This window comes from Aythya marila, assembly GCF_965140915.1.
Source record: "Aythya marila genome assembly, chromosome: 1".
NCBI classification, from domain to species: Eukaryota; Metazoa; Chordata; class Aves; order Anseriformes; family Anatidae; genus Aythya; species Aythya marila.
The window spans coordinates 94,861,884-94,875,018 of NC_139042.1; the positions used below are offsets into that span (position 1 = coordinate 94,861,884).

At 34.2% G+C, this 13,135-nt stretch overlaps 1 protein-coding gene across 2 annotated transcripts in view; it reads left to right on the top strand.

Moving 5' to 3' along the window:
- The window catches only part of HLCS (holocarboxylase synthetase), a gene marked incomplete at its 5' end in the record, with an annotated part of 124,434 nt that overhangs the window by 39,686 nt on the left and 71,613 nt on the right, over positions 1 to 13,135 (top strand). For both annotated transcript variants that reach the window (XM_082762129.1, XM_082762130.1), the window contains one exon: positions 3,605 to 3,876. In XM_082762129.1, coding sequence (XP_082618255.1) covers positions 3,605 to 3,876 — 272 coding nt within the window. The remainder of the gene's footprint in view (positions 1 to 3,604; positions 3,877 to 13,135) is intronic.

Below are 13,135 nucleotides of genomic sequence, written 5' to 3' on the forward strand. Positions count from 1 at the left end.
AAGTATATTACGGATAATACGCATAGTATCGACTCCAGCATGATTATATGTGTAAGTAGCTGCAGACAGGGTTGTGGGTGCCTGAATCTGTGACAGCTACAGCTCTTTTGCTTGCATACTCATTTAAAGTTTGTACCTGCATGTTTTAGGATTTTGATAATGAGCTACAGGCCAGGGTAAGCAGCAGCCAGGATTTTGGGTGTTCCTTTCCCTTTTGACACACCTGATCTGGTCCCAGAGGTATGTAAGGCCAGGCAGTTCTTGGAACCAACACTTTTACTTTTAAATGGCCACCAGAGGTTGCTGCAGAACGGTGCACGCAGCTGGGGATAGGTTTGCTTTCTGCCTACAGCCAGTAAATGGTGTTAGGTTCCCCGTTTTGAATTCAAAGCTGCATCCTGAGCTTAGCAACAAATTGCACAGTTCTGTTTCTGACGTGATTATATTCTTTTCCAATGGAGTTGAGGCAAAGGTTAGCCCTGGCTGTTGTATATATTTATTTCATTACATGACAATGTTCTTCTCTTTGTGCCATTATAATAGTGAGGACAGTAAAGCATTGGTTCAGCATCTGTGTTTCTGTAACTTTGAGTTTCTGAAGTAAAAATTAACTTTCCTAGTGTGTATTTGGACACGACTTGAGAATTTGCTAAAAATGAAAACTGTTTTTTTCTTACAGAAATATCTAAAAATCAAATGCAGTTTTTGATTATCTAGTATTTGTGTTTATATTTTTGATCAGCTTTAAAAGTATGTATACATTACGCAAAAAAAAATAGCTTCATAATTATACAAATATAACAAATCTTAAATAGTTCAATATGCATTAGAAACAATAAAATGAATTTATGTAAACTAAATACCTATGGGGGAAAAATTGCATGAAAGAATACACTCAAGAGGATAAATGTTAGGAATTGTGTGGTATATCTGTAGTAATGTGACATTACACATAAATCTAAGTTATTTCAGTCTTTTCAGAAAGTATGCTGTGGCAAAAGTACGCAGGACTTTCTGATGTATAGTAACAAGCACTTTCATTCTTTGCTTAAATGTAAGAGTACTTTAAGCATCTTTACTTTTTAACTTAATGCCTGTTTTGGTAAGTCTGTAAATCCATCCTTATGGGAGTTAAAATTACGGTTTTGTGTCTAGGAATTGCATGTTCAGACAATCATGCTAAATGAAATTCTGTGTTCAGAAAGCAACAGGAAAACACGCTTTCTGCTTAAGCACAGTTTTGATATACTCCCTTACAAGAACTAAAGCTGTAATTTTTCTAAATATCAGTTACAGCTAATAAGTTACTGTGTGTGTAAAACAAGAAGGATAGTGTGTAAAGAATTTAGTAGGAGTCTGTTGAGGCTATGATATTACACGGAGTAAAGATACAAGTGGTTCATGCAGATTAATTCAAAGAAGTGCTCATAAAACCTTTAATGCCACATCATCACGTATGATGCAAAAAAATGGAAGAAAATATTTAAAGCATATTTTAGGCAACAAGTTAAATGCAAAGAGTTTAATGGAGCTTTACAAAATGCAGAAATGAGAAGTGGTTTATCTGTAACTAAAATTTACCTATTGAGTCATTCTTAGATTGTCTTGTCCTAGAAGCTAGTGCTTGATTGCGTTTGGAAAAAGAACGTTCCTTTCTTCGTGTTATGCTCAGTATGTCGTATGACTAAAAAACTATGGGGGAAAAATCACTTGAAAGAATATAATGCAGAGGGTAAATGTCGTACTATAGGGCTGCAAACCAGTAAGTCTGCTGACATTCAGCATACAAAGAATGTCACACAAGAAGCAGTGTCCATGTGAAACTTGAGAAAGTGTAGTTTCCGAGTATGGAAAATCCATAGAAAGGTGTTAGAAACAGGACCACTTTTCTCGTTGCTTTTTAAGATACAACAATGGGATTTGGAAAATTGGAGTAATTCCTTGGATAGATAACTATTTATAGGAAGATTGCTCTTAATTGCAGTTTGTGGGTTTGAAAGAGTTGGACTGCAGCTCAGGGACATCATGTTCAAGGGCAAGAGAGTTAGTCTTTAGACTAGTATAGGAAACCCTCAGAACTGAGGTTCCCAGATCCTGCAGTAACAGGAAGGAGGGGCACATACTTGGGTAGAAACTGTGCATCTATGAGAAGTTTTTTATTTAAAGGACAAATGTTTTCTTAGAAAATTTGAGGGCAAGAATCACTAATACATTACGTTTGGTAGAAAAAGACTATATGTTTTTTGTGGTTTCATATAGATCTTCCAAAATAGCTATTATTCTGAAAATGAGAGTGTAATTATGAGGGCCAGATTTAGAATTGTGCCCTCAGGTGCAATTTGGGTTGCTGTGCTCATCTTTTAATATTTTAAGGAGTCATTTGTCCATATATTCCAGTATCTTCTTGTGTTTCATATACATTTGCTCTCAAAATATTCTTTCAGTTCAAATCTGCTATGTAAATTATTGATAGCCTTAATCAGCGGTTCAGTAGCTTTTACTTTTAGTTCTTCTTTTTTCTGTTTAGCTTCCATCTAATTCAGTTTAACTTTTTATTTGAGAAGTTATGTATGTGTGATAGAGACTGCTTTGTTTCTAGAAGGAGCAGAGCTCTTCAAAATGTAAGCTACATACTTCGAAAAAAAGAAGTCCCAGCATCTGTGTTTGTGGGCTGTTAACTTGCAGTTTCTACAGAAAAGGCAAAAATTTCATACCAAATCTCTCAAAAACACTTTAGGTATCTTGAGAAAGAGTTCTATGAATGTCTAACAGTTGTTTCAGGGAGTTACCAGACAGGTAATAATCACAGTAATTCATCTCTTTGTTTCACATTCAATAAAACACACTTCTAAATAACCTAAAATAAAGGAGAGGGAAATAAAAGGTTTGGCATGTAGATATGTAAAATTAGTTGTATTAGATATAATAAATTATATCTGTGTATCATATACATGTATTTCACACTGAAAATATTTTGCAAAGAAATGTCTACCAGCTGTGCCATTGGCTGTGACAAGGGAGCATACTTACAACTCCATTTTGTACACTGGTATAAAGTTTTCCTAGTTATGTGCCTTCTTGTGTTATATGTTTCTGCTTTAGCTAGCTTTTTAAACAGCCACTTTGGAGTAAGGTAATAGTTGTGAAGCTTCTGTTAGCTGAAAGTACTCCTTTTAGTGGGGATTCCGCTGAGAAATCAGTAAATGTTTTTCTTAGCTGCTGCTTTATCCTTCAAATCAAGCCTTAGAGATGCTTTGAGAGGCTTGTAGCAGAGAAATTTAGCATGTTGAAAAACCTGCATAAACAGAAGTGCATAATATGCACTCCATGTTTCGGTACCTAGCAGAACCACCACAAGTTTAAGCCTAATCAACCCACAAAGGAGCGTGGTCTCAAGATTAAGAAGAGTGTACCCAATAGTCAGGTCAGGCCAGAGTAGAACAAGCAGCAGCAGTTGATCTTCAAAAAAGAAATGGCGTTATTTTTCCTCATTTTGAAGCAGAAGGTGGTTTATTGAATGTAAATATTCTCAGAAGAATGTTTGTATATCTTTCTGTATGTTGGTCTGCATTTCTATGTCTTACTTTATTTCCCTTGTCCACAGGAAATCCATCTTGCATTCCTGAAATGGCTTGAGGAAAATGTAAATGCTGAAGGATTAATAGAATCCAGCAAAGTGTCTCTTAAATTTGTTTCATCTTGTGAATCAAAAATGGAGACAACTCCGTCTCTGATGTCAGTCATCACTGAGATGGGAAACTTCTCATCAGAACATTTCAGCCTGGAGACGTATCAACAGAATCTGCAAACAAAGAAGCTTGGAAAGATTCTTCTCTTTACTGAAGTTACCACCACAACAATGAATCTTCTGGATGGGTAAGACAGTGATCCAAACCATCTTGAGTAAGATTTCTGATAGGAATTCACAGCTATAGAAATGCTCACAGTGTTTGGAAAGAAATGTTTTTCTCTTTTATTTGTTTGTCACCTACAAGATACCCAGTCAAAAATGCTGATTGTCTATGAAATAGGACACAAAAGAGAGATCTTTGTGTTTACAGAATATTAATTAATCGTGTATAAATGCCAATATATAAGAGGTGCAAAAACCTAATGTGACAACTTCTTACTTGGAGATTGACTTCAATTGTTAATCTTGCAAAAAAAAAACCACGAATGTTTAAAGTATTAAATGTTCATATTTAGGAGATTGCATACATTTTCTAACACAAGTTATTTTCTGAGCTAGTTACATAACAAAAGTAATACCAAGTAGATTGGGGCCTAAATTTTAACATTGCTGTTTTCTCTCCTTCCATTTAATGTCCTTTCACTGAATATTCCACTAAAATGCTCTTTGGTGTTTTTTAAACATTGGTTAGGGTTGTGCTATACGTTCTTTCATCATCACATAGATGACCCTTGTGAATGAGTTGTGAGATACCTTTGAGAAAGTAGTTTGTTAGAGTTTTGAATGGGATTAAGTGATATGAAAATCACAGTTAGTAAATCTTAGGTTGGAGTCTATGTACAAAGAATGTACTGTTACGTTTCAGAACATGAAATAGTCTGATGGAAAAAACTGTCTTTAAGAAGCTGTTCCTCTTCAGGAAAGATTTTTTCTGTGTGTTTCTACCTGCAGCTCTAACTTTTCTTGACAGCCACTTTTGAGTATCAGTGTTAATTTATCTGCAGAAATTGCAGGTGAATTTTGCTGTTTAAAATAACCTCAGTAATTTTGTTCTGGATTTTCTTTTTATCAACATCATCAGTTAAATCGCCTTGAATGTTATTGTAACTGATTAGTTAACTAGCAGTAATAGCTTTACTTCTCAGCTAGAGAGCCTAAATTGTAAGGCTGATATGTTACAGAATATACCTTCTCGCAGGTAATAAAGGTGATTTGTTTTAAAATATACATACACAAAAACTGTGAACGAGCATGCATTAGAACAGTATTACAGTAAATCAGTGTAATTTTACAGTTGACACTGTTCTGATAACTAAAAATTACCTGAAATTAAGTATTTATAGTGTTTATAGATAAACTTTACAAATGATAATTTGCCCTAAAATTTTGTAATTTAGAGACAGCTCAAATCAAATACAAATTCCTTTAAAACCAAACTATTTTTTGTGTGTTTATACATACATGTGCACACATATTAAAAAATGTTGCAATCCAGTTTTGCCACACCCCTTCCTCCAAATCTACATCCTAGTCCTACAACTGATTTGACAAGGGCTTTTGGATGTAGACAGACATGCTATTTCAATAGAGCCCCAAAATAAGTGTTTTATTATTATTATTGAAGCATTTGTAGTATTTACATCTTTGTTTCTGTTCAAATCATATTCAACTCATAGGATTGAAAGCAGACTTACTGGTAAGAAACTGAAGTGAAAATTCAATATGTTAATAGTTTTCTTTCTGATAGTTGTTCTTGGTGGTAGTTCTCAGTAACAGTATCTACATATCCCAGTAAGATGAAATATATTATTCAAAGTCTGTGAATTTATTTAGATATCACGAGCTAAACAGAATCATGTCTGGCCGATTTATTTACGCTTATATCATCCAGAAGGCAAGGGAGATGAGAGAAGTGGTCTTGGTTTTTCATTGAATCTGGAACCTTTACCCTTTTATCTCTAAACTGATGTCCCCGCAGAGTGTTCAGCTAACGGGTTGATTTCTTATGTAAGTAGTCCAAATGTAATGAAGTGCTTGGAGATGTGGGTCTTCAAGATTTTCCCCATTGTGATGCAACTCCAGTAGTTGGTTTTCAGATAAGATGTAAACCAGTTCTTTCTCTAAGCAGCCTTTACAGGGAAGGTGGTCCTATTAAGATTATAATTTGAGTGATTAAGTTTCTTGTAGAAAGTCTTTTGTTTTAATAATTCAAAATATTAAATATGATGATTAATGATATTGTAAATACACTGTTGTCATAGATAAAAGAATAATGTTGATGTGATTTGCATGTTCAGCATGTGATTTGCAGTTCAGCAAAGTACCTTGAGATTTCACAAATAATAAGAAGTCATAAATCACTAGAAATTGAGGCAAATATCTATTAGATATTTTATTTATTCTTTCTGAAGAAAGAAGTTGTCAGTTTTTAATGTACTTCCATAAGAACCAATATGAATGTGTTAAGGTATGTAATATGTCAGGTTTAGGATATGTAATATGTCACTTGCCAGTTCAAAATGAAAGTGTATCTCAAGAAAAAGAGTTTCTTTCATTGCACAAAAAATAAGTTCTTACTGATCAGTTGTAATTCCCAGGAAAAAAAAGTAAATTATACCTTGTATAGGTAATCGAATATTGCAATAAGCAAGTGCTACAGGATGGAATCTTTTATTTTTTCCAAAGTTTGTGATGACTGAAAATGTGACACAGACACCTCAAGAACTTAATCCCTGGGATTAGCAGTGAATTGATTTAGTAAATTATTTAGTTAGTAAATTACAAATAAATGTAGCATTTAACTTCCGTGATTTTAGATTTTCTTATACCTCTCCCACAAACTGAATGTCAAATGTTTGCCTCTCTTCCTTTTCACTTCCCCAAACCTTCATACCCCCCAAAATTAAGACATCGAAGGAGAAAGTGGGCTGGAACTAATTTAATGGCTGAGTGACCTCACAGTAGAGAAACAGCCGGAGCCTAATAGGGGTCTTTGTCTACATTTCCACCCTGGCTGGTAACGTGCCAGTCAAAAGTCAAGCAAGAGAAACAGGTGGAAACTATTAGACCTGTCATAAAGTTTGAAAAATTGATTCTGGAGTCTAAGTGAATAGATTGAACTTGACAGTGTTGTCCTAAAGATTCTAAGGGAAAATTCTGTAGTTTAATTTGGAATCCCTTGATTGTTCATTAGCTCTCCAGATGGCATGTCTTGACATTTTGCATATTAACATACACACTTTATTATCATTGGCATACATTTACATGTCCTAAGGTAACGAGCAAAGTGTGAATTCACCTGTAAGTATCTAAAATTAAATGGCGTTAGTCTAATTGTAAAACAAAGATTTTTTTTTTTAAGCAAAAAAATTTGCTTAAATATCATGTAGTTTTAAATAGTCAATATTGCTTCTATGATTTGAAGTTAAAAGCTTTAAATGAATCATAAGACTACATTTAAAGCATTTAATCTTTTACTTCTTAAACTAAAATTTAATTAATTAATTAATTAATTTTTTTTAACCAAAGATAGAGGCTCTCCTCTTGTTTTGTTTTGTTTTATTTTTTTTCTTCAAGGGAAATCAGAAGTCAGAAAGAAATTTCAGAAACCTTGTGTATTTCTTCAGAGATATTTATCCCAATAGCACCTGACCAGGTTAACCTTTCCAGAAGCAGTTCCACTTTTGTTGTCTCCTCTCCTCAAAGAATGCCTGAGTTTGTATGACTCAAAATGAAACCATTATTTTTAAGGATGCATCTGGTATGCCAATGCAAGTATTGAGTTGTGGAAACGAACTTGCTAGGCTCACAAGACCTGAGGTTGATAAATAAATATTTCTAGCACGCCTTAATTAACTGGATTGGTTTCACAACCATTTCATTAAAAATAAATTACTTAGGTATTCAGTTCAATTTTATTCTTTACCAACACCTTACATCTTGTTTTAATGTTTTATTTGGCAGAAGATGTGATTTATACATTACTAAGCCAGCACGTGATATATTGTACATAAAATGCCATTGTGGATACTGTTTCCCCAGTATTTAAGAAGAACAAAGGCAGCTGTTCCTGTGCCATTGTTAGGAAGAGTTTGACATAAATATGGTGAATTTTAGTGGGAATGAAATGTGGGAGAAAATTGCTTTCATAATTGCTGAGTGGGATCTTTAAATAAAATGTCAGTTTAGAGTAAACATTTTCCAAACAGTTAAAATCTTTGCAGAAGAAAATCCTTTACGTTGTTGGTGCCATTTTAGTTTTTCTTGATGCTTTTCAAGATTCATCGTGATACAGCTTTAATTTTGGAAAGTGAGCATTGAGATTTTATTTTTAAAACTCATGTTTTATATTTAAATACACGTGCTGCTTATGCAGGTATGCATTAGTGAAAAGTAAGAGCAGCTTATAGTTGCAGGAAATTGGAATGGCAGTTCAGAGGCACAAACAAGCTGAGATTGACAAACTGTATTTTGTACCTAGTGGGTGTTTTTTTTTCAAATCCTTATGATGTTTTACTCTACATAAACACAGCAGCCTCCTGTTTAGTCATTCCATGCACCTCAGTGATCTCTTGTATTCTCTGTTTAAACCACGTTTTTTAAGAAACAAATTGAAGTCAGATAAGCCAGGTGGGTGGTGGTTTGAAAAGTGGTTTAAAGACAGAAATTTGGAATTAACATAGCACATGCAAAATACGCCTTATAGTCACAGTGCTTGTATTCATCCCATCATTGGGCGTATCACTCTAAAGCCTGACCTCTCAGGTATTTCCATCATAATTCCATGACAACTGGACTACAAGCACGAACTGTTGCTGTTGCTATTGGCTCAACTTGATTGACCATTTTCTTTAAAGTTACAAAAATTGTTTACTGCTGCTGATATTATTTTAGCTAGCCATGTCTCATAATCTAGGCTCAGTTGGGTGGAGGAAGCAGTTGTGCTGTGTAGTCAAAATCAGCTGCAAGAGGGCTGGTTTGGATGATATGTGCAAATAGGGACCTTGTGTTTTCGTCACCTGAAGATGTAGAGGTAGTTGGATTACAAAATCTTCAAACTACAAAGTCTTTGTCTTTTGGTCTGACGAGAATATCCTAGTACATTAATAGTCTTCTGTAAATAAATGTCTTGTCACCAACATTAACAGTTTGTAAAAATTACCCCTCTCCATACTTCCCTCTGAAGAAAGTGTCTTAGAGAGTTAGAAAATGCTGTGGTGGTTGGGAAGGTTGCCTTTGTCTCAAGAAATTGCTGTTGGGTATTTAAAAAATATCTGCTGGTAAATTGGTCAGTGGGATTTAAATGTTGTGTGAATTTTGTGTGTAATCTTTTCATAATACATAACATACACAACCAAAACATAATTTATAATTTTGGATAGCCAGGCCTTCCTTGTGTAGAGGACTCTCACAAGTGCATCTCTTAAAAGCTAAGATTCCTTGGTTGTCTTTGTTTGTTAAACTATGTTGAGGAATAGGAATACTTTACTTAACAAATACTTAACCTAAAACCTAAAGTTAAATACTATTGGCAGTAGACCTGCTCTTTGAAGGATTTCATTCTTTTAAGCTGTATCCCTCCCATTTAACTTAGCCTTCATGTAGTATCATCTCCGTTTGTTTCTTACATCATTGGCTTTACTAATTTTTAAACTTGCATTTATTTTATTCATCGGGTTGAATTTGCAAGAGGGCTTTTTATTCTCAAAAGAAATAAGGTTTGTGCATTGGAATAGCTGCTTCCATGATTGTTTTTTTTGAGGATTTTTTATAGTCAGTATTCTGTGCCATCCTGTGGTGATAAAGATTAGCTCACGTAATAGTATATGTTAGTTTCCCTTAAATCAAATACATTTCAAGAGTAATTTTTACATGTATAAATGTTTTAAATGTATATTATTTCTGACTTTATTCTTCCATTCACTTATTGGTACCGTTTTGCATCGTCTAGCATTAGGGAAAGCTGTCCTTCATCCTGATAATACAAGATCATACAGGAATTTTTGTAATACAGCCAAGAGTCTGTTCCCTTCCTTGCCTGTATAAAGTGAGGAATTCGGAAGTTTTTGGCACTGATTTGGTTCTGTGCCATTCCCAGACTCTTCTCTGCAATAGCATTTTTCATTACATGCTTGCTGAAAGATTTCTGTATTAGGATTTGTCATCTCCTTTGCGTCAATTTTCCTTGCCTTTCTTTCCACCTGTTGTGAATGGTTCGTAAGGGCGCTAAACAATTAGGTCCCTATTTTCTTGTCACGCACCTTGTGTGTCTGATTTTCCATGGAATTGAAGACAAAATATGTTCCTCTTTATTTTTTTTGTTATGTAAAATTAGTAGATTTTCTTCCTGTTAATGAAGTGGGCCTCCTGCTTGCATGGTTTTTGTCAGCACAGGGGGAGGTTTGATGTTCCCAAAGGGGATTGAGTCATAAAAAAAAAAGATACCCGTTTTGCAGAGCAATTAACCCACATTGAACTCTTATAGTATATTGTATTACCCTGCTGCTGGAAGTTCCTGAACAATCCGTATTGTTGTATGAATACACATGTATCCTTGGGACACTCCTCCTTTGTTAAATATGAGTGGTAACCCTATAAGACTGCACAGTTAAAATGATTGCTGGAGAATGGAAATAGAAGGGTTCAAGAACATTATCTTGTTTTGTTTTACACCGTGCTATTTTCATGCATACATTTTAAATCAGGCTTTTCGTATTAAGATGAAAAAATTGAATGCTGAAATTAAAAATCATCACACTGTTGAAAGAGGATTAACTTGGAAGAGTTGTGTATTAGAGTACAATGTATGTAATACATTGCAATATATAATATAGGGTTATCTAGTTACATAAATTATAACACACATTGCATATATATTATTGTTACTCATTTGGTAACTGAGTAACTGAGTAATTGTGACTGTCAATTCTGCCTTTGAATTTTAAGTTTGGTTTAGTAAAAAAAAATGTTGCTTAGCTTAAATTGCCCAGAAGCACTCGTGTATTACTGTTTGTACCTCAGTGAGAAGGAGAGTTATATTAGAAAGTTAAAGTTTTGCAATTAGATAAAACAGAATAGCAGTTAGGTAGTCAGATGTACTAGGAAGAGGATATCAAGTGATGTGATAATGTGTTCTGTTAATGGGTTATCTACAACGTATAGAGCTGAGGAAGTCCAAGTTTAGGAACTAGTAAAGAATCCATTTGGCTGGACACTGCACGTTTCTTACACTGTTGACCTATCAAGGAGATGTGCTGGAGATACTCAGCACTTGCATGTTCCAAACAGACTCCTTTTTTTTGTTTTCAGAAAAATGGAAATACAGGACTGGTTGGAGAAGTCAAGCCCAGTATGCTTTGCTTTGGAATTCCTCTGACCGTTTTTTGCTTTAAGGGATGCATAGGGCCTACTTCACTTTTGGAAGTAGAATTAACATCTACAGAGTAATTTTTATCTGGTTATTTTAGGAAGCTGATGGGAAGAATCCATTTTCTCAGACATGGAGAGAAATGTGTTGTTTGCTACATTTTGACTTTATTTTCTTTGAAACTACAATAAAGATCCAAATTCTGAACTAAAACTAAATGCAGTCAGACAAAATGTGAATTATTGTCTGGAGATGCCAGTTTCTCATTCTGACTGTACATGGAGAATACCATAATCATGTTTCTTAGAAGTTCAAAGTTAGATCATGGCTTTCAGTTTCCATTTTGCACATCTCCGTCCCTTTGCCCTTGCCAAAAAAATAAAATAAAAAATGGTTGGATTTACTACATCGTAGGAGTTGAGAAGCTTGTGGCATTACTGTTTTGAGGAAGTTTAGACAGCACCTGTTCCAGTGCTGTTACAAATAAACATACTGATTTTTATTCTTATGCTGCTAGAAGATAGTAATTTGATTTCAGAATAATTCACTGATTGTTTTCAGTGCCTAAACCTTTCAAAGCTTGTGTAATTTCTACCTTAAGCAGTAAAATAAGAAAATCCCACAGAATCTGAATTCTTTTCTTAAATCCCACTGGCCTAATTTATTTTCACTTATACTCCTAGTTAAAATATTTTAAGAATCTGTTTGTATTCAAACGAAGGCTTGCATTTATCACACCTCATATCATTTAGCCTAAAATGTCGTGGCCTGTAGAATGGTGTGTAAAAATCGAGGTTCCCCCACTGCGGTTTTGTGATCCCCAGGATTGCTATAAAATACAGTACCTCATGTTGCTTTCAAAACAATTTACTAGCATTGTTCTTGTTGCTAAAGAGTTAAAAGTGGCAAAACTTCCAAATGTTTTTTGTAAACTTCAGCTGATGCTATTTTGAGGATGATACTATCTTACATAAAAAAAAAAAAAAAGGAAAAAAGGAAAAAAAGAAAAAAAAAAACAAACACAAGTATTTTAAAGGTTTCTTTGCAAATGCTGAACTTTCATTCCATCTTTCATCAAACATACGTGGAATACAACTAGAGACTGTTCTATAAACCTTTTTCATTTTATTTGTGTTTGAATGGATCATCAGTTTGTCCATTCACAGAGCAAGAAGAAAGAGGAATTCAGAAGAATGCTGAAAAGAAAACAAGAAGAGGAAAAAAAAGTAGAGATGGAGGCTGAGATATAGGAAATAGGAAATAAAAATAAGGCATTCAAGGGAAACAAATCTTATCTGTGTTTGCTGAATATTTGTTTAACAAATGTTAGGTTAAAAAGAGTGGCATGTAAAAAGGTTGCAGTATTAATTGGGGAAAAATCTACATGTTGTCAGAGTGCATAGCAAACCAATTACTGATAAGAAACATGATATTCCCTTGTTCAGCTGGCGAATTATCTACTGAAAGATCCTGTACTGTTTAGGTTCGTTTCCTTCTGAAGTCATAGAGCCTGGTAATAACTCCACTTAAGCATGTGGTGGTTCCATTTCTAACTTTTTTTGTTTGAAAACTGGGCAGTATGAGGAATTTAGTTTATTTGGGGTAAAAATAATTTTCTGTACAGTCGTCTATGAATCTGCAAATTATGATACACTGGTTTGCTTGTTTATTTTTAGTCGCCCTTTTAATCTTTTCTACCATCATAAGCATATTTGGATACGTAATCAGAATCCCACAAACTGCTTATATTTCATGTTTTTAAAAATGTGGCTTACAACATAGTACATTATACTTTTTGGATCTCGTGTAATCCATGAAATTGCATGTTGCATGACAGTAGAAAAGCTTCAGAATTCATTCTACCTGACTGTAATGCTTTCCACCCATTAATTTACCGTCTTTATTCAAATCCTAGAATAGGCAGTTAAAATTTCAAAATGATATTTCATTGACCCATTTCTACAGCCCCTAAAATGTATTGGTAAACTCAGATGGCTTGTGGGCTTAGTTAAAGAAAACAGTATTTTTTTATACTGTTATATTTATCTTTCAGCTAAAAGATTTCATCCATATAATGA